This window comes from Rana temporaria, chromosome 10 (genome assembly GCF_905171775.1).
Source record: "Rana temporaria chromosome 10, aRanTem1.1, whole genome shotgun sequence".
In the NCBI taxonomy this organism is placed as follows: domain Eukaryota; kingdom Metazoa; phylum Chordata; class Amphibia; order Anura; family Ranidae; genus Rana; species Rana temporaria.
The window spans coordinates 95,223,404-95,247,758 of record NC_053498.1 but is presented as its reverse complement, the minus strand read 5'-3'; the positions used below and the strand labels follow the sequence as shown (position 1 = coordinate 95,247,758).

The window sequence follows — 24,355 nt, the reverse complement described above, 5'->3', positions numbered from 1 at the left end:
TATTAAAGGGCATTTTTTTTTTTTTTAGGGGTCCGGAGGTTCCCAGGGGCCCGGAGGCCCACAGGGCCCCAGATGGCAACCCCCATTTTTTTTATTTATTTTTTATAAAAATTCCTCTTGAATGGGACTTTGTGTTTGATCAGCACATGCAGCCAATGGGCTGCAGCCAGAAATCACTGCTCCAGGCTTTACCAATCATTCTCCAGAGCTCTCTCTTCTCTGGGATCAGGACACAGTTAACCGGTGACAGTTAATTTTCAAGGCACACTTTGAATGTAAGGCTGGGTTCACACTACGGTTTTCCCGTCCGTCAGCCGCATACGATTTATATGAAAAACCGTATGCGGCTGAAACGGACGGGAACGTATGGAACCGCACATATGTGCGTTTTCCATTGACATTAATGTTAAAGGAAAACGTATGCGGTTGCCATACTGTTTTAAAAACGACCGCAAAACCGTGGTTGAACACGGTTTTGCGTACGTTTAAAAAACGTTTTGCCAGCAAATCGTACGCACCCGGATGCATCTGAGTGCATACGATTTGCAATGCATTGTCTATCTATACGTTTTCCCGTCCGGGCCCGTACGTTTTCAATACTGAAATCGTATGCGGCTGACGGACGGGAAAACCGTAGTGTGAACCCAGCCTGACTGTTTTGAGAAACTGTTAAAGCAGAACTAAACCCTCCTATCATTTTCAGCCAAGGAAGCTGCCATCTTGGCCTCTGTTTGATCTGTAACTTGCCATGATGCTGAACATGTGATCAGTTATTACATAATCCATTTGATGTGTTGAGTCTTTTGACAGCTTAGTTGAGGACACAAGCAGATGTGACAGTTGACATTCTGTTTTTGGGTTTAGCTTCTATTAGTGAAAATACTGGAAGCTGGGCTGTTATACAGAACCTTCGGTTTATAGTGATAGCCGAGTCATTGATCTAGAGGAAACATGTGGATCAGGAATGTGGAAGTCATGTCATAAGCCACCATGTGAATACTTGTTGGTGACTCACGCATTGCAGGCAGCCAAGCAGCCTATTTTATCCGCAGCTCATTGAATGAATACAGTGCGTGAGCTGACTGGTTGGTGACACCTTCTGGACGTGTCTGGTATTGCAGTCAGGATTATTTGTCACCGGTCAGAAGTTCAGCTCTGCCTTCTACAGACGGTTAGACTGGCCCCTCCCCTGGTGGGCGGGGATTTGCAGTCACGCAGTTCCGGAACGTTGAGGCTGGTGTTTGGTTCCTACCCGGAGGAGTATCTGTGTTGCACAGTGAGTGTGTCTGGCGGCTGTGTAGTGGGAAGAAGCGGCAGCATGGCAACCATGGCGGTAAGAGACACACAGAGGCCGGGGGATGACATGGGGCCTGGGAGGCCGCTGTATGGAGGGGAATAGATGATATACATAGAGGGGAAGATTATAGTGGGAGGACAGTGCGGACTTTCCATGCTAGCTGGCTGTATTGGGATGAATGGAATGCAGTGTGATCCCCACGCATCTCATGAGCCGGGCCCGTCTTCTCAGGGGATGGACTGCAAACCAGAGACCGATATTTCAGCTGATCTATGAGTCCATTCCATTAGCAACCACACCGAGCAATGAAAAGGCAGATGAAGCTGATTTGGTTGCTAGGGGTAACGGTTTGTTGTCATTGGTGATGGTGAATGAATCATGCTCATCACATGGCTTACGGTCTCCCTAAGGCCTCATTCCCACCTGAGTGCCACTATAGGCCTTCACCTATGCATGACAAACATACTAAAGCGGCTCCTTACCTGTTTTGGGCGGTGAGCTGTACGTATTTTGGTACTGGGGGGGGTTTTGGCATGTCTGCCAGCCACATCTAGGGTGCCATTAGGGAATAATGACCCCACCAGTGCGATGCATGTTTTAGTACGTTTCTGGGGACGCACAGGTGTGAATGGGGCTCATATGGCTGGCCCTGCGTGCACCAAAGCAGCTCCTGTGTTTTGGGTGGTGAGCCTCATATTTTTTGTCTCAGGCGTTTTGGCATGCTCCTGCTGGCTGAGTTTTGGGGTGTCATTAAGGTATAGATTGCTGCATTTCTGGAAACACGCAGGTGTAAATCGGACCTTAGCTCTACCATCACCTACGGTATGTACAAAGGCCTGTCTGGATAGATTAGGTAGGTTCTCGCATTACATCTTATTAAATCTAAAATTGATTGTATTATACAATGACTGTGCTGTCAGATTTATCAAAGCCATGTTAAATGAGGATCTGGCTAAATTCTCTGATCAGAAAGGCCCTTGTACTACATAGCAGTTGGTGGATCTGAGGGAAATTGAGATTGTTGGAGGGATCGCTGAAGGTCCATTTCTATTAGAGCAGGCAGTTTTGGTGCGTTTTCTGAAAGCGCACCAAAAGTCCTGCAAGTATGTTGAAGGCTGGCCTGTATTTGTGGGAGGAGTCTGAGTACATAAGACTCCTCCCCTGTCGGGTCCTGTGTCAGCTTATCTTTCAGATTCCTGCCAGGTAAGGATGAGCTCTGGCGTGTTCGCATAGAACACGTGCAGAGCCCGCCAGGAAGTGTGCACGGTGCTGTGCTAATAACAGCCAGGGAGACATTTCACGATCCCTGCAGCCGAGCATCGGCACAATGTCTCCCTGGCTGTGATTAGCACAGCGCCGTGCACACTTCCTGGCGGGCTCTGCAGGTGTTCTATGCGAACACGCCAGAGCTCATCCTTACTGCCAGGTTGTCCATTTTTGGACTCGCCCTCTCACTTCCCCATACCAAGTATGGGTAGGCCAGGGGTTGGGGGGGGATTCTTTGCAGAGCTACTTCACGGGTGTCCGTTTGAAGTATTTCGTGCTTCTCGGCCCTTATTTGCAGGGGCTCCTCAGGCCAGCCCTTGTTCCAATTTCCCCCATGTATCCACTCATCACAAGCACTTCCGTCTCATGTCTGGGTTATCTTGGGTGTCGGGCTCAATCCAATCTTGCACGTGATGTTTAGTTGAGTTCTGGGCTGCTTCACCGGTTCAATAGGGGGGTTCCTTTTATCACAAGTCATGAGTCGGTTGGTTTCTCCTGTCATAGCAGATACTTACCGGATACATATATTGTTGCCACCTGGGCACACGCTACCTTACTGGACGGGCGGTTACCTACCATTCTTCACCTAAACATGTGTCTTTTTGCCCTCTTCTCAGGCATACCGACCAGCTAGGCCAAGGCACACCTCAGGCCTTGGGCATTAGGGTTATCGCATTTCTTACTCGAAGACTCTGATTACAAGTGTAAGGCTGGCCGAAGACTAACCTTTATTTGTGGGAGGAGTCTGAGTACATAAGACTCCTCCCTTGTGGGTCCTGTGTCGGCGTATATTTCAGGGTTCCCACCTACCCGTTTCCCCCAGCCTTCATCCATACTCATTGTACATTTTTCTTATTCTTACATTCAGGGTACGCCCTCTTCTCAGGCATACCGACCAGCTCGGCCAAGGCACATATCAGGCCTTGGGTATTGGGGTTTCGCATTTCTTACTCGAAGACTCTGATTACAAATATGTTTATGACTGCCAACATTTTGAAATGATACTGAGCAGGAAGAGTATGCTGGTGGGGGGGTACCTGGTTTATGTAGAGGGATTCTGTATGGGGGTGAAATGTTGTGAGAGGGAATCCTCCAAAATGTCTAATTGGACCAGGGACTCTGTCCTCTGTACGGGAGAACCAACTGCTGTGTTACTGCACAACCCACTTCTGGCATGTGGTGAGGAGATATATACACACTTTAGGCTAGTTACTGGCATCTTAAAGGACTAAAAAGCAAGCAGTGTTTTGTTTTTTTGCTTGCTTTCCATTATTTTAAAGGAAAGCCACAGGTATGGATGGAACAATGTAACTGTCTATATACAATACCTGGCTGATCCCCATGAAAGCATGGAAGTCTCTGAAGTAGACATTGCTATTACAGTGATCTCAATGCTTCTGAGTCCTGTGCCGAGTGGTTGTACTTCTGCTTACTGAACACAGGAGGTTGGCTGCTCAGCATGGGTGCCATTCAGACATTACTTTGAATTTTTTGAATGAACACAAAGTGTTCTCTGATTGGATGAGGTGGAAAGGCAGGGCAGTGATGTCACACTCTCCGCTTCATCTAATCAGAAAATGCTTTGCATTCATTCAGCAGATGCAGAACACTCCCTAAATGACACCCATGCTGAGTGACTGACCTTCTGTGTTTCCAATGTAGTCTCTCAGCGCAGGACCCAGAATCAAGTGGAGGTAACTAGAGTAGCAGTGTTCACTTGAGTGATTTCAGCTTCCTGGGGCATTGTCAGGTAGGGTATATACATAGTTACATTGATCCAGCTTAGGTTAATATAACTATATATAAAATATCCATACCCGGCCCGAGTTCATCTCTAAATTGTGTCCTTTAGGAATTTAAACATCTTTATTTTTTTTCAATAGAGTGGGGAAGGGTTAGATCTTATGTCAAGATTTTTTTGCTGTGTTCCCATTAATGTTGACATCAATTAAAAAATGTAGTTCTCCCAAGAGGTTGGGGGGAAAACTTTCTAGTACAATTTTTTTCTTTTTTGTCATTGAAATATATGAGAAGTGAGAACTGTAATGATCCCACGCAGGGCATATAAACAGTAAGCATAGCATGGCACAGCTTAAAGCGGAGTTCCGCCCAAAAGTGGAACTTCCGTTTAAACCACTCCTCGCCCCCTTACATGCCATATTTGGCATGTAATTTTTTTTTGGAGGGGAGTGGGGGCTTCAGTAGGAGTGGGACTTCCTGTCCCACTTCCTCCTTCCGCCCAGGGACCGCTTAGGCAATACGTCATATCGCCTATGGCAGCCTCTCCCTGTAGGCGATTGCCTGAGACACGCGATCGCCTGACCACTCAGAGCGCAGCGCCACTCGCGCATGCGCAGTGAGTGCCCGACCGGGAAGCCGAAAGCTGTCACGGCCGGGTGCCCACAGTTATAATGGAGGCGCCGGCGGAGGGGAGCGCCGGCAGGGAGGAGGGGAGCTCCGGGCGGCGCGTCTCTGGACAGTGGAGCAGGTAAGTGTATGTTAAAAGCCAGCAGCTATGCTTTTTTGTAGTTAATGACTTTTAATAAACATAAAAAAAAGGCTGGAACTCCCCTTTAATAATGCACATTGAAAGCATATTTGATAGTAGGAATTGTCAAACATCAACAGCCCTCCGGCCAAGGCCTTGGGTCAACATGGGTGACTGAGCTTAATTGCTCGGGGGTTAAGGCTTAGGGCAAAACTTTCAATGGGTACACCTGCTCCAGGGACAACTGGCTGTGCTTGCATGCTGTGGCCACAATGCCTGCAGAAAATCTGATCCAATTTGTAGCGATTGGCAGGAGGCAAACCCGCTGAATGCTACACATTAAAGTTAATGGGGGGGAGTGACGGTTGTAGCGGGTTTTTCTGCAAGAATGGGGTTAAAACAGGCGGTGAGGAGGCGTCGCATCGCTTCCTGTCTAACCTCTGGATCCGATTCAAATGGAAGAAAGCGAGATTTAAGCGCATTTGTCTTAATATCCCCCTGGAGGGCCTCCACTCTAAATGAAGAAGCGCAGAGGTATCTTTGGACAGCAGCATTGTCAGTCTGGGGGTGGGGAGTGATGTGTACTAGCAGATTTAATTACACTAACTAACAAATTGAAGGCAAACTCTAGCTCACACTGAAGTTAAATAAGCAGGTAGCTCATGTCGGCCCCCTGAGGCCGATCCGTTTATCGGATCGGGTGCAGCCGCCGTCATTCTAACCAAGGGAAACCGGCATGGAGCCTTCAGGCTTCACCGCCAGTTTTGCCTATTGCACATGCGCGAGTCGCATGACGCTTCCTGAATGGATCCGTCTTGTGGGACATACAGGTCCAGGTACTTCAATAAAGCTAGGAGGGAGAAAGAAGAAGAAGAAGGGGGGGGGGGGATAATAACCAAAAACGAGTGGTGAAGGGAGTATTCTTTCATTTAAGATCTAGTTGAAAAAGTGGGTGGAACTCCACTTTAAGCACTTATTTTAATGTTTGGTGTTTTTTTTTTCTTCTAGACAACCAAGGTGCCAGAAGTAAGAGATGTCACCAGAATTGAGAGAATTGGTAAACATTCTAAATGTGTTTATAATGTATTTTCTGTGTAGTATTGACATTTTTAGAGCAAAATTCTTTTTTTTCCCCCCCAAGTAATGCACTTGAATAACTCCTATGAAATTTTGTGTGTAAAGCTATTGTAGTTCTTGATGATCTCCTTTTGTTGGAGCTGAATGGTTACCACAGAAACCAACAAACAGAAAACAGCTTCCCTAGTAACAGGAGCTGCCGGGAAGTTGCACTTGGCTTATACTAGGCCAGTGTTAGAACATTTTTATTTACTGCAATTTAGTGTTTATAATGGTCAATATGCTGTATATCAACTAATCTGTGGTTTTTTTTTTTACATAAAATTTGTGACAATTTTTCTCATTAAGCCTGGGGGTGCTGAATGAGAGAAATCCAAGCATGAATGGCTAGCTTTAGGTAAACTGGTCTTTATGTAGGATGAATGTTCATGTTTATTCCACTTCTACCAGCTGTACACACTGCCTTGCATTCAATTAACATTCATTAAATGATCCACTTGTGTGCATGTCTTAACTAAGGCAACGTTCACGGAGTTCAAGGCAAGCAGTATGTTTCATTGAAGTTACATCTTGCCTGTGTTTTGGACATGGCATGTGCGATCCATATAGGACAAGTATAAAGTACTGCATTGAGCCTTACGGCTGAGCATGTACTTGCGTCCAGCAACATGTTAGCACCAAACTGTCTACAATGCTTGTCTGTGTTCATGCTGATGTGAATGTGCAATTGCCTTAAGAAAAATGCACACTTGCGACCTAAAACTTGCATTTAATGCAGTATTAGAGACCCCAGGGCACAAAGATTTTAACATGTTAGAAAGAATATTGTACATTTTTTTTTTCTTCTTTTTTTTTTTTTGTAGCAGATTTTTTTTTAAGGTTACATCTGAGATAAACATTTTCTCCTCCTTCATCAGGTGCTCATTCTCATATCAGAGGTCTTGGACTGGATGATGCACTGGAACCCCGACCGGTAATTATTATATGCCTTAATACAGCAGTGGCAGTTAAATGGATACTGATTATAGACTTGCTCCTTAAAAGGGAATGTATAATATATTAAATGTTTAACACAGTGAACCCTTCTTATGACAAACAATGTGTGTCGGATTAAAAAAAAAAGGCATTCTTTCTCATGAAGCATACAGTAAATTCACACCATTCAGTGTGCTTATGACACCATACGTGTGTACATGACAATGGGTCCTTGGACATTTACTTTTCATAGCACACTAATGCCTCGTTTCCACTGAGCGGATCGGTTCGGTACGGTACGCTTTTTTGGGTGTTTCCATTATGAAAGCGTGCCATAAAAGCGAACCGTACTGGACCATTCTGGGTCCTGCTTCAGATGTGGGGCCATAGAGAATGGAACGGTTCCATTAGGGCGGACCTACAAATACATCTCACTGATTGGTGGATGTGCTAGGCTTTTTTTCTAAACCTTGCATGGTCCCGGATGGTCCGATTTGCAGTGGAAATGCTCTGCAGAATAGACCGGTCCCATTCTAACCGCTCCATTCTTTCTGACCCGAACCGATCCGTGCAGTGGAAACAAGGCATTAGCTGCAGTGCATAGATGAGGACCAGGACAGAATGGGATTTCTGCTTGACATGCACTTTTATGCAGTAAAATACAACATAAACATGAGTTGGCCACGTGTCTTCCATGCCATTTATAAAATGTACCCTGGTAGACAAGTGATTAAGCTCCAGGACATGACATAAGCTTGCACAGGTCTGTCTCCTTCCCCTTGTGACAGTTCTAGTTCTCAGAGCTGATTGATTTCTAAGCATCAACCCTGCCTATATGAATTCTACTTTTCTGGAAGCATTGGGGGAGATTTACTAAAACTGGCGCAGGTGTGCGTAGCAACCAATCGGGATTAGACTTCAGCTTATTCAATTAAGCTTTGACAATAAAACCTCAAAGCTGATTGGTTACTATGCACACTTACACAAGGTTCTGTGTGCACAAGTTATAGTAAATCTCCCCCATTGAGTATTTAGGCACCTTTCACACAGGCACCTCCGATATGCGGAATCCGCTTTCTCAGCAGGAGATCTCTTCGCTGATCCCCGCTAAGCAGGCGGATGACAGGTTCGTGTCCGCTCTGCTATGCAGAACAGATAGTCCCGCTCTCCTCTATGGGGCAATCGGATGGAAATGGACTGTCTGTCTGTCTCCATCCAATTCCCTGGAAAGATGGAAAATGGGACCACCATTTGTCTGTTTTTTGGCAGACCGGATTGGATCAACGGACTGGTGTCAACGGACATGTGTCTGCTGTCATCCGCCGCTCAATAGAGGACAATGCAGTGACTGATCAGCTCTGCATGAAAAACTGACAGGCGGACCTGATCAGACAGCCATGTGAAAGGTGCCGAACTACTTCACTAGCCTGGGTAAAAACAGATGGGTAGTATAAGCAATTGTGGGGTAAAGTTTGTATGTTCCCTTCAAAGTAAACCTTTTCTAAATGGATGCCATTGATGCCAACTTTTTCTAAAAAATTATTTTGCTGGCTGTTATTCTAACCTTCTGGCTTTCACCAAGAGCAAATACACAAATCAGGAAATGTAAAGTAAGATCCCAAGTTTTTACCTGTATGCTTACTTTGATTTTGTGGTAGGAAATACTAAAGCATCGGAGTCAGCATGGCAGCCAAGTAACTAGCATCTGCAATATGGACAGTGTTTCTCTAAAGAAGAGCTATCTATCTTAAATTTTTATATATTGTAGAGTTTACAAAAGAAAATGCTTGGATAAGTAATTCTAATTTGTGGCTTTCAACCTTTTAAGGGCCATTCACACCATATGGTCTTAATGCTTAGACAAGGCGATTTGCCTTATATTTCTACTAATTCAGTTCACAGTGCACTGCATAAGGATGAATGAGTATTTTATGAACATTATGATAAAGTTACAAAAAAGAAAAAGGTTAACCGCTCACACCAGCAGCTGCATGGTAATGCGCTCGGATGTTGTGAAAGGGCTCTTATAACACTGATTTACATAACTTCTCCATAGTAGCGATGACCTGAAAATTAAACAGTTAAATGATAATGGCCTATGTGTATAACTTTTAGCTTTGGTTTTATGTTTTAATCTGTAGCAGAATGTGGTTTATAAGAAGCTCATTGTCTCTGCAGGTATCTCAAGGCATGGTGGGACAGCTGGCAGCACGGAGAGCCGCTGGTGTTATATTGGAGATGATCAAAGAAGGGAAAATAGCAGGACGAGCAGTATTAATGGCTGGACAACCTGGCACAGGAAAAACCGCCATTGCTATGGGTATTGCAATTATTAATAAAATGTTTTCTGCATATAAATGTCACCTGATTGTTGGGTTACATGAGGATTTCTATTTATGCCATTTTGTCTATAAAAAGTACACCTGCAATTTAGCTTAAAGAGGAAGTAAACCCTGATGGCTTTTACTTCCTCTATATTCACCTGCAAAGTTAAAGCATATTGGGCTAGTATGCATCGCATACTAGCCCATTATGTGCCACGTATTTTGAAAACAAAGCCCACGATGTCCCCACTGCTGGAAGCATTCATTATCGCCCCGCGGACTCCGGCTCTGTGAATGCCCAGAGGCCCTGTGACGTCAGTCCTGCGACGGGAGCCACCAGTCATGGCACACATTGGGGAAGAAATGGCACGGAGGGCCGGTGACATCATTGGTGCACTACATGGCAAATATCTTCTAAAAGGCACACGTTCCCCCCTCACCTTCCAGGACAGCTACGTAAGAGATGATTGGCTTCGCCCTCTACAGGAATCGCAAATGGGATACAATTTAAAAGGCCCGTCCCTTTCCTCTGACCCTCAGTAGTTTTGTGTGTCCAGACACTCCAGAAGCACCGGCACGTTTTTTTTTTTGGGTCTGGTAACTGTGGTTGGCAGACCCCCCTTCTCTGGCATCATCCAGTGCTGGTTGTGGCCAATTCCTGGGTTTTTAGTCCCTGTACTTTTAATGACAGATTAGCAGGGCTGCATAGCTAGTCTAGTAATTCATCTATTTTGTCAGCCATCTGTTGACGGCTGTAGACAAAAACTGTAAGCTTTGTTCTATAATCTGTTTTCTATGCAAGGAACTCTTCCTTTTAATAATAATAAAAAAAAATTTACTCTTGTTTTTTAAAATGGGCAATGTTGGCAATCTGGACATTTTTGGCTGAGTCTTGGCTCTCTATATCCTTGGGCCTATAATTAGCCTGTGTTATAAGATAATGAACATGTTGCCTCTATTTGTGTTTTAGGTATGGCTCAGGCCTTGGGCTCAGATACACCATTTACAGCCATTGCTGGCAGTGAAATCTTTTCTTTAGAAATGAGCAAGACAGAGGCTTTGACGCAGTCTTTCCGGAGGTCTATTGGTGTCAGAATAAAGTAAGTAGGTTTTATTGAATATAACTTGCTTGTGTTCAGGTTACTTTGTCTAATTTCACTGCGTTTTCATACTTTGCACTTTACTTATTCAAGCAGCACACAGCTCACCTATAATGCACTGGAGCCTATTTCATAATTGCTGGGAAATATAATTTTGTCTTAAGGTGCTTCTAAAGGAAAATAAAATATTATTCATGTCATACTTGCCTGCTCTGTGCAATTGTTTTGCACAGAGCAGCCCCAATCCTTCTCTTCTGTTATGTCAGGTAAATATAAAAATAACATGACTTACAGTCCTAAATCCAGCTAACAGAGACAAGGGGAGCTGCAAAGCAAGCTTCTTCTGCTGTGGTGTTTTAGCTAACCTATAGTGCACTGGGAAACCCTTGTATTAAAAAAAATTCTCTATATATTCCCTATGTTAAATATATCTAATGGTCGCTCTATATCAAATAACTTTGTATGTCTCATATCAATTGTATCAACAGAACCGTTAGTTTTCCCCCTTAACTTTTTATTAAAGTGTATCCAAAGCCAAAAGAAGCAGCCACACACTGAGCTTCCCAGTCAATGGCCGTGCAGCTGGGTCATGTCAGGACAAGTCTGATCATTGGAAGAGAGCACACTGACCTCTCGGCACAGCTAGAGAACTGACCACTTTGTGTTCTCCTCCTTTATTGTGGCATATATCACCAGGAATATTAAGTGCTAGAGTAACAAACACTTTAAAGGACTTGTAAAGGCAGAAGTTTTTTTTTTTTTATCTTAATACATGCTATGCATTAAGATAGTCTTCTGTATGCAGCAGCCCCCCTAATAATTACCTGAGCCCCATCTCTCTCCAGCGATATCCGGTACTCTCCCTCCTGATTGGCTGAGACATGGCAGTGGCGCCATTGGCTCCCACTGCTGTTAATCAGAGAGGGGGTGGGGCCAAACTGCATCTCCGTTTCTGAATGGACACAGAACTGCAGCTTGGGTGACCCTATAACAAGCTGCTTGCTGTGGGGGCACTCGACAGGGGGGAGGGGCCAGGAGCAGCGAAGAGGGACCTGAAAAGAGGAGGATCCAGGCTGCTCTCTGAAAAACCCTGCACAGAGGAGATAAGTATAACATGTTTGTTATTTTACAATCACTTTAAAGAGGAACTGCAGTCTGCTCGCATAATTAGTAATAAAAACATCTTTGCCATTCTGAAGCTTTTCTCAACCACTTTGCCTATTTTATATGTTCTGTAAAACTGTACTTCCCAAATATGCTGCAGAAATCACTATCCACTAAGTCTGGCTGAAGCCATTTTAACTGTGGGCAGCTGTAAATTGATAATTTTATGTAGTTAACAAAACCGTCGCTATGCTTCATACAAACCTACACTTTCTTTCTAGAGAGGAAACCGAAATAATTGAAGGGGAGGTGGTGGAAGTTCAGATCGACAGACCTGCAACAGGAACCGTGAGTTTTTATTTCCGATTTGTCCTCTTAATTGTAAAATATTTGTGAACCTAAAGTCCTCTGCACCTACCTTCTATCCATGGATGTGATGTCGGCAAACTCCCTTGTTGCTCCTGATATCTTTGCCCAGTTTTCGTAATGTCATTATTTTTTGTGCATGCACACAGGAGGTAACTCATCCCAGCACCCGAGGAATGCCTTAATTGTACACTGGCTGGTGCATGCACGGATCAATATGCAATCTATAGAAACTTGCTACCATTTACTGCAGAAAAGACGCACAGATTCTCTACATGAAATAAAAGCATTCCTGCTAGTTGTTTTTCCACTTTAAATGGCAGCCTAAATCGCTAGCTTGTTGGGATGTATAAATAAAAAGTATATTGAAGGGCAGAAGTTAATTTTCATGGTAAAAATTTAACTCAAGACTGACGTCAGTGCTGGCTGCCTGTCAAAGTCTTTGGTCACATGATCTTGCCAGAAATGGACGGCCAGCGAGTTTGATCTTTCCCTGAAAATTAGAAATATTCTGGTTGGCTGATTCTCCCATTCTGCAAAGATGCAAGTGTGCTTGGTCTTGCACCCCCTCCCCCCCCCCCCCCCCCCCAAACAAGAAGACAGTTTGGCTGCGCATACACGTGGAGGGGTTAGGTGTTTGAAGAAATTGTTTTTTACAATACATTGGGGGTTATTTACTAAAGGCAAATCCACTTTGCACTACAAGTGCACCTGGAAGTGCAGTCGCTGTAGATCAGAGGGGGACATGCAAGGAAAATAAAAAACAGCATTTTAGCTTGCACATGATTGAATGATAAAATCAGCAGAGCTTCCCCTCATTTCAGATCTACCCCTCAGATTTACAGCGACTGCACTTCCAAGTGCACTTGTAGTGCAAAGTGGATTTGCCTTTCGTAAATGACCCCCTGTATTTCAGTTCTGATAAGCTGTTATAAATTTGTAAGTATTGCATCTAAATTGGGTTTACAGGTCTTTCATTTATTTTATAGCTATATCGTTTTATCTGCATATTGGCATATGATTGTGCAATTCTGTTTCTCTATTTTTAAGGGAGCCAAAGTAGGTAAACTGACCTTGAAAACAACCGAGATGGAGACTATTTATGATCTGGGAACGAAGATGATAGAATCGCTGACAAAAGAAAAGGTGCAGGCTGGGTAAGTTAACAATTTCCTGCCCAGGTCAATCCAGAAATTTTCTCTCCTAAAAAAAATGTTTCCAAACATTTTTTTTTGGGGGGGGGGGGGATACTTTTTCATGAATTTCAATGCAAAAACCACAGTGCATAACTCAATTTTTTTGTGAAGCATAAAATATATTGCACTGAGTAAATAGATGCCAAACATGTCCTCCCTTTTTAAAATTGTACATGCCCATGGAATGGCACCAAAGTACAGTACTTAAAGTGGTTGTAAACTCTAAAAAAAAAAAAAAAGCCTGCAAGATGAAAGGCATAATGAGCATACCATACTAGCTCATTATGTATTACTTACCTCAGATTGAAGCCCCCACAGCAGTCGTTGCTTCAGTTTGCCCCAGTGCGCATGTGCCGATGACATTGGCACATACAGGGAATATCTCCTAAACCGTTCAGGTTTAGGAGATATCCTGGTTAGCTACAGGTAAGCCTTAATATAGGCTTACATGTAGCATAAAGGGTTTACAACCACTTTAAAATATCTCCATAGGCAACACTTTAAACATTTTTACAGGTTACCAGTGATGCAATAATGTAATTTTTATATTTTAGGGATGTGATAACCATTGATAAGGCCACGGGGAAGATTACAAAACTGGGTCGTGCATTCACCAGGGCTCGGGATTATGATGCCATGGGATCACAGGTATGAGAACAGTATCATTGAGCACTAGATTTCCTAGGAATATGTCAAACTATTGAATTACAACTTTTTTTTTTTTCTCTTTCCGTGGTTTAGACAAAGTTTGTACAGTGTCCTGACGGGGAACTTCAGAAACGTAAAGAAGTGGTTCATACTGTGTCGTTACACGAAATTGATGTAATTAACAGCAGGACACAGGGATTCCTTGCTCTGTTTTCTGGTATGTCACCCAGAATAGTTAGGGGTTTATGTATGGAAAGCGAGCTGTAAAAAAAAAAAAATTATTCTTTAGGTTACAGTGAGGGGGGGGGTGGGGGGGGGGGAGTATTTGATGCCCTGCTCATTTTGTATGTTTGTCCTCTGACAAAGAAAGGAGTATAGGTGTAAACATAAAAGATATTCTCCTGTACTTGTTGGAGCTGCATGATTAATCGCGAAAAGATCGCAATCTCGATTCAGTTAAAAGCAGCAGCAAACCTCACATGCTTGCTAATGTGACAGAACACCACTGATTTTTCCATTTAGTTAAATGTGAAAATCAGAGCTGTTCTTTCACATTAGCAAGCATGTAAGGTCAACAGGTTTGCTGCGGCTTTTAAAACTTAACATGTAAACAGTCCGTCAGATTTACATATACTGAATTTAAGCACATAAGCTCCATTTTTGTGTTGAAAATAACTTTAAATAAATACATTTTTGAGAACGTGATCTTCATTTTATGCAAAAGAATTGCGATTCTCATTTTTCCAATAATCGTGCAGCTCTAGTGCTTGTGCTGGTGGCCTTAGTACCAGGTGATAGTATTTTCAAATAATATGATAATAATATTGTATGAAGAGACCATGCATGTCCCATTGCCTAAACTGACTGGGGGAAGTCCGAAAAAGCTAAGTGACGAAGGAGAAAGAAGGCATGCCTTCTAACGCATGAATTGTATTAATAACGTTTATTCAAAACAAATCGAATACAAAGACAATTACTACATGTTCATAAATGTGTTACAATATTCTTATTTTAGTAAAAATTAGAACTTATGCAAGGGTATAGGCTGAATAAATGGCTAACACATTTTGAAGGGGATTCCTCTTCATTGGAGCATTGGAAGATGGGAAAATGGTCCGTATAGTGTGGTATAGCTCTTGTGGAAAACAAAGGTTTCTGAACTATATGGGGGGTGGGGGGGTTGCATTTATTACTGTGGTATTTATTCACATTCTGTATTAACCATTTTGCATCATTATTTTTTTTGTTATGGATTTTACTCTTCAATAAATTCCCCAAATTATTGCCTGTACAGGTGATACTGGTGAGATTAAGTCAGAGGTCCGGGAGCAAATCAATGCAAAGGTTGCAGAATGGAGAGAAGAAGGGAAAGCAGAGATCATCCCAGGGGTAAGTCAGACATTCCTACTTCATGATTACCTGTGTAATGCCATTATTACCAGCATGTTTCACCCCATGCATTACCAGGCTAATCAGTTTTCAGCACTGTGATGCTTTCACAGTTTTTACTGTAAAAAGGCCAAAAACTGAGGGGGAAAACATTTTTACATTCGGTTATAAAACATGGCAAACAAATGCCAGCACAGTAAAAAAAAATCCCTGAGGTGACCCATTTTTGGAAAGTTGACACCTCAAGATCCTTTTGCAGGTGACCTACAGTGGGAGGATGGAGACAAAAGAGTTTATGTACAGAATAAGGGAGATGAGAGGTTAATATGCAATCAGATCAGAGACCGGATGGGGCTTGCATATACTGTAGAATGAGATTAGACCATTGGATTTTGTTATTATTGGCACTGTTGCTGCATACCACTGGTGCTGATTGGGTGTCAATAGGCTTTCTCTCTTGTCAAACGTGGGGGTGTGGGCTTCCTGATCACCAGCCTGGAAGTTAGACACAGCAGCCTTTACATTCTATGATTGGTAACAGTGATCATGAAGTACAGAGCCACTCTCATTGGATTTGTACCTTTTTTACCTGTGTTCCGCTGTGTCTTATTACAGTGCGAATTGTGATCACAGGACTTTGTGCACAAGTGCGCAGTTCCTGGAGGACATACTGGTATGTTCTTCCAGAACGTTGGGATCGGGAAGATCGTATGTGTACAATGGCTGTTCATTAAACAATAAAAACATGCACTACTGTCAGCAATTATGTCTGATCAATGTAATAATCATTTGTCTTCCATCAGGTGCTGTTCATTGATGAAGTTCACATGCTGGATATCGAATGCTTTTCCTTCTTAAATCGAGCGCTAGAAAGTGATATGGCTCCAGTTCTCATCATGGCAACAAACAGAGGGATTACTAGGTAAGATAAAAAAAAAGTGTTCTATGATTTTGCACTGCCTACCCAAACAAAATTCTATATAAGCTACTACAGTGAAATAAAATAAAACCTATAGTTTCTAGTTGGTTTATCACAAGGTAAGATATTTCTGTACCCGGCTTATTTTTATTTATTTTTTATCCATCAGCATGTGCAGTTTGTAGTAATGACCTAGATCAGGGATATGCAATTAGCGGACCTCCAGCTGTTGCAAAACTACAAGTCCCATCATGCCTCTGGGTGCCATGCTTGGGGCTGTCAGTCTTGCTATGCCTCATGGGACTTGTAGTTCTGCAACAGCTGGAGGTCCGCTAATTGCATATCCCTGACCTAGATTAATATGATCAGAGGTCTGAGCTAGAGACTACTGTCTGAATCCATGGCTCACAAGTATGGTCAGAAGCATATTCTCCCACAATATTTTATCTGTAATTGGAGTGCCATAACCTGCAGGCCTCTATGGTGTGGCCATACAAGGTGCCCTAGAGGTTGCATGTAAAATGGCACATCTAAACAAATAATATACACTTTGAAAGCCCAGTTCTAGGTATTTGTTTGTACTTCAATTTTTTTTTTATTTGTAGGATTCGTGGCACAAACTACCAGAGTCCTCATGGTATTCCCATCGATTTACTGGATCGATTACTGATTATTTCCACTTCGCCATACAATGAGAAAGAAACCAAACAGATCCTGAAGATCAGGTGAGGCTTGCATTGAGGAAAGTTAGTTACTGATTGACTCTATTTCTATATAATGTAACTCTACCTATTTTCCAAATGAGTATTGCTACGCATGTGTGACTTGATATTTAGATCCTTTTTTATTTTTATTAGAAAATATCAGCATTTAGTAAAAAAATTTATATAAATAAATGTATATGTAAAGCGCTGTGTAAATTGACAGCGCTATATAAGTACCTGAAATAAATATGTGATATTAAATCTAGGCAAGTTATTAAAAGGTGACTTGTATGCAATAGCAAAAATTGAGCCACATGTTTGCTAGCAGAGAGGTATTTTTGAAAGTTATTGTAACGGTCACCACCGTTTACGACCTTCCATCAACTACGACAGCTCATCTGACACACCAACCGTCCAACAGACATCAGACATCCCAGAATAACGAGACTTGCTCCATTACTGGTTTCAAAATGAAGACAATTTTAATGGTTTCTTCTCAGTCTTATAATACAGTACAACCATGTGACAGTATTCAAAGGGACAATGAGATCTCCACCCCCCTAATCACACACTAAGGCTAATTACTTAAACATTCTAGACAGGTCGGCACCGGCCTATAATTATCATGTCTAATCACTGCACATTCCTTAATTAACAGCATAACAAACAAACCACCTTCACACACTGAGTTCCCTAGGCAGACGTTTCGTCTCCGCATACAGCTTGACACCTATTCACACCTCTGAGCATCAATAGGCTGTAGACAGTGTTATCACACAATTAAAGGCCTTTCAAAAGCTAGCCTTATTTAACATATTAACAGTCTTCACAGAGAGATGAGTCACTATTGACTGGTTGGGGTCACAATTAACCAACATCTTGCAGTGTCTCAAAATCCTGCAATACGATCTATCAGTGATGTCCCATCTCATGTAATGCATGAATTATGATTCACTTGCCACCCCATGCCCAAAGGGCACAGAGTGGACTCAGACCCAAGAGTTATCAGTGACGCTGACACAGGAGTATCCTCCATCCTCGCAAAGTCTTTGGGTGTCACGGGTCATTCCGTTAGTTATGTTTTCAGTGTCGCAAACTAACCATTTTGCTGTGAATAGTTGCTTCTAAACTAATTATATTATATTGTGGTTTTGGAACTGGCAACATTTACAGTTGTGACCATTTGTCCTTATTTTTAAATGTGAGATCAACAAACACAACGGAAAGCGGATACATCGGCATACTAACACAAGCAATATTGGTACAGTGATTCCCCCCTCCTCGGCCAGAACACACTGGCCATTGGCTGCAAGCACTAATCAGATGCCAATCAGCTGATGGTTTTCAAGCATGCTTGTTTGACAGAAGATGGTCACAAGATAAGTTTTCTCTTGAACAGACAGCTGTACACACAAGCCGAAAGTGAATATTCGGCCCGTGTGTACCCCACATAAGCTGCATCAAACGTTTTGCATTTCCATTGACACGATTTGAAAAGAAAAGCAGTTCTGAACAAATGCTGGTGTACACAAACTGTAACCTTCAGGACAGAACACAAATTTGAACCGATGTACCACATTAAAAAAAATACACATCTTCTTAGTACAGTGGAGTAAGAATGGTTTTGAGGTTGACCGATTCCAATATGACTTGAGCTAGAATGAACGGTACACCTTTTCTTACCACAAATCAACATTGTCCTCCAGTGAGGAACGTTATCAGTATTTGATAGATTTGCTCTTGTGCTAGGTGTGAAGAGGAAGATGTGGACATGAGTGAAGATGCTTACACTGTATTGACGCGGATTGGTCTAGAAACCTCTCTGAGGTACTCCATGCAGCTCATCACTGCTGCAAGCCTCGTCTGTAGGAAAAGGAAGGTGAGTTAATGGACACTGAGGTTTTATGTGTACTTTTACGTAATCAAAATGCAAAAACTGTGTTCTAATGGTAACCTCTATTTATCTGCATGCCTACTGGTATTGCCAACTATGGAGAGATACAGGACTCCCCAAAGTGTACTACATTAGAGGTGGTTTAACCACGTTTCCTAACGCGATATAGCCAGTGCTGGGAGGGCGTCCCTGGACGTTGTCCAGAGAATGCGCTTCCCGAGCCCCCTGAGGTGCACATTGGGAAGTGCCTGTTATTGCGTGCCTAGGACATAGTGGATCACAGATCGGTGTAAAGGGCCAATCACAGTGGTCCTTTACCATATGATCAGCTGTGTCCAATAGCAGCTCATACTTGTAAACAGACATGCCAGTTGTCGGCTCTCCTTTGCTCACACAGACAGCATGTGAGGAAAGGAGAGTCGAACTGTCAGTACGGCGAGTACAATATTTACACTGATAATCGGGGCACTGAAGACCCATTGGTGCAGCCTCGTCGGCGCCCATCGGTGAAAAAGAAAAATTTCTTATTTGCAAAATGTTTTAACAAACTAAAAAAAACGTTGCAAAGTGGGATGTAAAATGTCTGGCATGGAGCAAGGGGGAGGGGCTGGATGACATGTAACCGAAGAGGTTGGATACACAGGGAAGGGAACACAGCAGGGCTCAAATTGGGCCCAGAAGATGGCACCTGAGCTCGCTCACGTGCTCCCTTCCCTACTCGCCAACTTTACCACCCCCACACCCCATCTACGTGTTACCCCTTTGCTAAACCCCACTCCTTCCCCACCTCTTTATTTGCACATACCGTGGAGTGCCAACTGGGGTGTAGATTCTTGCTGCTGTTGGGTAGAGGAGGAGCAGTAGCCCAGGGGTGGCCACCCTGAGCCGATCTGCATCATTGTCAGTGCGGGCACTGCGCTCATCAGGATTCTCTGCCACCCCCAACCACAACATCTCTCGGCCACCTATGGATGAAAGATATCCTCCTTCCCCCTCCTCCTGACCGGACTGCCCGTCTCTTCTTTTGCTTGGACCTGGGGGGCTGATTACACCATTCTCAGTGCACTGCCCCTATCCCTCCACGTGCCGCTGCCTGTGCGACTGCTTCTCCCGGGCTGCTCGGGCACTTTGCTTTGCTCACACTGGAAACTGTCACCCTCTGGCAGGTGCCTTCCGCATACCCATAGCGTTGTCACTGGGAACCGCATGCGATCATTTGCACAAATTAATTTTGTATGGACTCAAAATCGCAACGCAAAGTATCGGTTTCGGGGATTGGACCATTTTCATGAGTACTCGGTATCGGTGCAACCCTGATAAAAACTTCATATGGGTACAGTGACTCACTGTAATTCAAAGCATGAGACCTCTGAAAGCTGAAAATTGGCCTGGGGAGGAAGGGGGTAAAAGTGTCCGGTATTTAGGTGGTTTAAACAAACCTGTGGCTTTAAATAAGGGCACCATGCATTTTTTACTTTTGTTGCACACTGGAACGCTGTGTAAAATGTCCTATCTAGTTATCACTTTGTGGGTATGAATCGTAGGCCCACCCTAGCCCCACATCTTGCACTGCCAGGCCTAGGCACTAACACAATGAGTGCCAGTGCTTATAAAATGAATGACTCTGAGAAAGTCGGTATGTCAGGCAGGCCCATGGCCTCAGCAGAGGGACCAATGCTAGGATTTCTGTGACGGCTTTGTAGGAAAGATGATTTAATAATCTGCAGCAATTTGAAAAAAAAATGTTTTTCTTAAGTATCACCTTAAGAGTCGGTTCACACAGGCGCGACTCGTCAGGCGACTAAGCCGCCTGACAAGTCGCGTTTCGCTCTGTACAATGGAACCGTTCTAATAGAGATTCAAGTCGCTCCGACTTAGAAAAAGGTTCCTGTACGACTTTGGGACGACTTCAGGGCGACTTGCATTGACTTCAATACAGAAGTCATTTTGCAAGTCGCCTCTGAAGTCGTTAGCAGATCGTCTTGCCGCATCGCTCGGCAAGTCGTGCTGCCCTAGTGTGAACCAGCTCTTAATTGTAGACTTCTGCAGAGGCGAGCACTGATGTACATGTTTGTGTGCATTATATTGACTATGTAAATGAATACTATGTATAATTAATTGATACATGAATTATGTATGGCTGATAACTGAGGTCTTCTTTTTTTTTTTTTTCAGGGCAGTGAGGTCCAAGTAGATGACATTAAGCGAGTATACTCTCTATTTCTTGATGAATCCAGATCAACACAGTACATGAAAGAGTACCAGGATGCCTTTATGTTCAATGAAATTAGTAAGTTTTTAGTTCACTCCAACTATGCAGCACTGAAAACCTCAACCGAACACTGAACATTCCTTTGTAAGCTTTGATTAGGCTTCTTTCACACTATGGATTGTATGTCCGTTTTATAATATCCGTATTACACCTATTAACGGACGTTTATCAACGGATTTAATAACGGATACATACGGATAAATATTTTACCATTCTTCCTTTATTGAAAACGGATAATGTTTATCCGTATATATCCGTATACATCCGTTACATCATTCCTTTCTAACGTCCGTTAATAAAAAACATTTCACCCTTTCTTGAAGTCCAGCTCCAGAAGTCGTATGGATATTCAGGGGAACCCCGCCGTCAAAACAAAAATTACGTGCGGTTCCCCCTAAATATCCATAACCAGACCCATTATCCGAGCACGTTGACCTGGCCGGTCGCAGAAAAGAGGGGGGGACAGAGTGCGGCCCCCCTCTCTCCTGAACCGCACCAGGCCACATGCCCTCAACATGGGGAGGATGTCCCCATGTTGATGGGGACAAGGGTCTCATCCCCACAACCCTTGCCCGGTGGTTGTGGGGGTCTGCGGGCGGGAGGTTTATCAGAATCTGGAAGACCCCTTTAACAAAGGGGACCCCCAGATCCTGACCCCCCCCCCCCCCCTGTGTGAAATGGTAATGGGGTACACTGTACCTCTACCATTTCACGAAGGAAGTAAAAAGTATTGTAAAAAAAACACACTGACACCAAAGAATAAAGTCCTTTTATTAAAAAAAAAAAAAAAAAAACAGCGCTGAAAAATCCACTCGTTCCCGGCTTCCTGCGTTGTCCTGATCCAGCGACGGGTGCGGTTGATCTCCCGCGATGAGAAGATCCAGCGTCGGGTGATCTCCGCTCCGGCGATGAGAAGATCCATCCATCCTGAGCAGCAGCATCCCGGACCTCCTCTCACCGCTGGGCATAACCCAGCGAATGAGCGGCTGAAGCTGTGACATTTCTTATATAGAGGAGGCAGAGCCACCCGTCACGTGACCCCGCCCCCTCTGACGTACCTCTGCTACGTCACTGGGGAAGCCCAAGAAGAGGAAAGACCGTTAATTAACGTCCGTTAACATAACGGACATTTACGGAGACATTTACTAACGTCCGTGCGCCATAGACTTCAATGTTAAAATATAACGGACGTTAATATATCCGTTACTTGCAACGGACAAAAAATTTACAAAAAATAGTGCAAGACCCGTCACATATTCCGTTATAACTAACGTCCATATGTTATAACGGACTATTACGGATCTTTACGGAACATAAAAAAATCCCATAGACTTTAATGATATTTTATAAAGGACGTATAACTTCCGTTTTTTAACATTATCTGACGGATTTTATTTTGTAGTGTGAAAAGGGCCTTAGCTGTATTGCAGGAACTGATTTAGGAGTTGCAGAAAAGAAGGTAGGCAACGGGTCAGTGGGTACTTTAACCACTTAACCCCCGGACCATTTTGTTGCTAAATGAGCAGGCCACTTTTTGCGATTCGGCACTGCGTCGCTTTACCTGACAATTGCATGGTTGTGCGCAATGTGGCTCCCAAACAAAATTGACGTTTGTTTTTTTTTTTCCACACAAATAGAGCTTTCTTTTGGTGGTATTTGATCACCTCCTGCGGTTTTTATTTTTTGCGCCATAAACAAAAATAGGGCGACAGTTTTGGAAAAAAAAAAAAAAAATTTTACTTTTTGCTATCATAAATACCCCCCAAAAATATATAAGAAAATTTATTTTTTTCTCAGTTTAGGCCGATACGTATTCTTCTACATATTTATGGTAAAAAAAATCGAAATAAGCGTTTTATTTCCACAAAAGTTATAGCCTCTACAAAATAGGGGATAGTTTTATGGCATTTTTATTAATCATATTTTTTTTTTTTTTACTAGTAATTGCGGCGATCAGCTTTTTTTTTTTTTTTTTTTCTATCTATCGTGACTGCGACATTATGGCGAACACCTTTGACACATTTTTGGGACCATTGTCATTTTTACAGTGATCAGTGCTATAAAAATGCACTGATTACTGTGAAAATTACACTGGCAGTAAAGGGGTTAACCACTAGGTGGCGCTGTAGGGGTTAAGTATGTCCTAGTGAGTGTTTCTTGCTGTGGGGGGGGGGGGGGGGGGCTACACCTGACAAGACAGTCATCACCGATTACAGGAAGCAGTGATCACTGTCTTTGTCACTGGGCAGAGTAGGGAGATGCTTGTTTACATTAGCATTTCCCCGCTCTATCTCTCTGTGAGATGATCGCGGGTATACCCGCAGCGATCGAGTCCGCGGGACCTACTGTCAGGTTCACGGAGCTCACGCCGTGCGTGCACAATGGCGCTTCCTTATAGGGGACGTATGTGTGTGTGTGTGTGTGTATTATATATATATATATATATATATATATATATATATATATATATATATATATATATATATATATATATATATATATATATATATATATATATATATATATATATAATACACACACACACACACCCTTCTGCCAAGGAGTGCCATTGTGTCAACGTAAATATGCGTGCAGCGGTCGTGAAGCGGTTAACATAATCCCATTTAGTACAATATCGGGAGGTGCACAAGGACACAATCTTAAAAGCCAGACAATAAAAGTCAAATCCACCACAATTCTGCCAATATTTCCTTCTACTTTCTGCACTTCATATGAAATCGGCTGCAGAGGAAATATTGGGTATAGAAAAGATTTGGGAGCCCCATCAGAGGCATTCTTAGTATAGAAAAGGTTTTGGAGGCCAACATGAATTTTGCTGTGGGGCTGTTAATTTGCTTAGTAGAAATGTTTTAAGTATCAGTTGATCATCTACGAAAAATTACCTCTTTTCTCAAAGACAGACAGGAGATTTGGTTAGTCCTCTTTTAATCATATTATTTTTTTGTATTTGTTTGCAGAAGGAGATACCATGGACACTTCTTCTTGATGACTTCAGAAATGGTTAAACAAGTTTATTGTAATGTTCTTTTCCCTCATGTCGGTCCAGTTTCATCTCTTGTCACATGCCTTAATTTGTCTCTCCCATTCTTTTTTTATTAAAACAAAACAAAATGTAAAGTGTTTGTTTTTTGTTTTCCAGAATTCTATTTCTTTTTACTTTTTTTTTTTTGCGGCCTAAGCCTATTATTTAAATGTTGTTATTTTTTTGGCCAGACACATCCTGTTAAACTTATACAGGATACACTTTTTTTTATCTCAACATTAATTTTTCTACTGTTCCTTAGCACAATTGTGAACAGTTTTAGTTCTGCTTCA

The 24,355-nt window shown here is 42.9% G+C and overlaps 1 protein-coding gene across 1 annotated transcript; it reads left to right on the top strand.

Annotated features, from left to right (window-relative positions):
* The first annotated feature begins 1,184 nt into the window (after positions 1-1,184).
* RUVBL2 (RuvB like AAA ATPase 2) lies at positions 1,185-24,157 on the top strand. Its single transcript, XM_040325736.1, has 15 exons — positions 1,185-1,333; positions 6,060-6,108; positions 7,046-7,101; positions 9,282-9,423; positions 10,398-10,527; positions 11,913-11,979; positions 13,048-13,154; positions 13,748-13,841; positions 13,935-14,058; positions 15,136-15,230; positions 16,034-16,152; positions 16,755-16,874; positions 18,603-18,732; positions 20,923-21,037; positions 23,998-24,157. The coding sequence occupies exons 1-15, from the start codon at positions 1,319-1,321 to the stop codon at positions 24,024-24,026; spliced, it is 1,392 nt and encodes a 463-aa protein (XP_040181670.1). The 5' UTR covers positions 1,185-1,318; the 3' UTR covers positions 24,027-24,157.
* Positions 24,158-24,355: the final 198 nt, after the last annotated feature.

What these genes read in the sequence shown, in the direction of transcription:
- RUVBL2 (XM_040325736.1), top strand. An exon ending in ATGCACTGGAACCCCGACCG is followed by an intron (nt 7,102 to 9,281) that starts GTAATTATTATA and finishes TTGTCTCTGCAG; the next exon opens with GTATCTCAAGGCATGGTGGG. An exon ending in ATTCCTTGCTCTGTTTTCTG is followed by an intron (nt 14,059 to 15,135) that starts GTATGTCACCCA and finishes TTGCCTGTACAG; the next exon opens with GTGATACTGGTGAGATTAAG.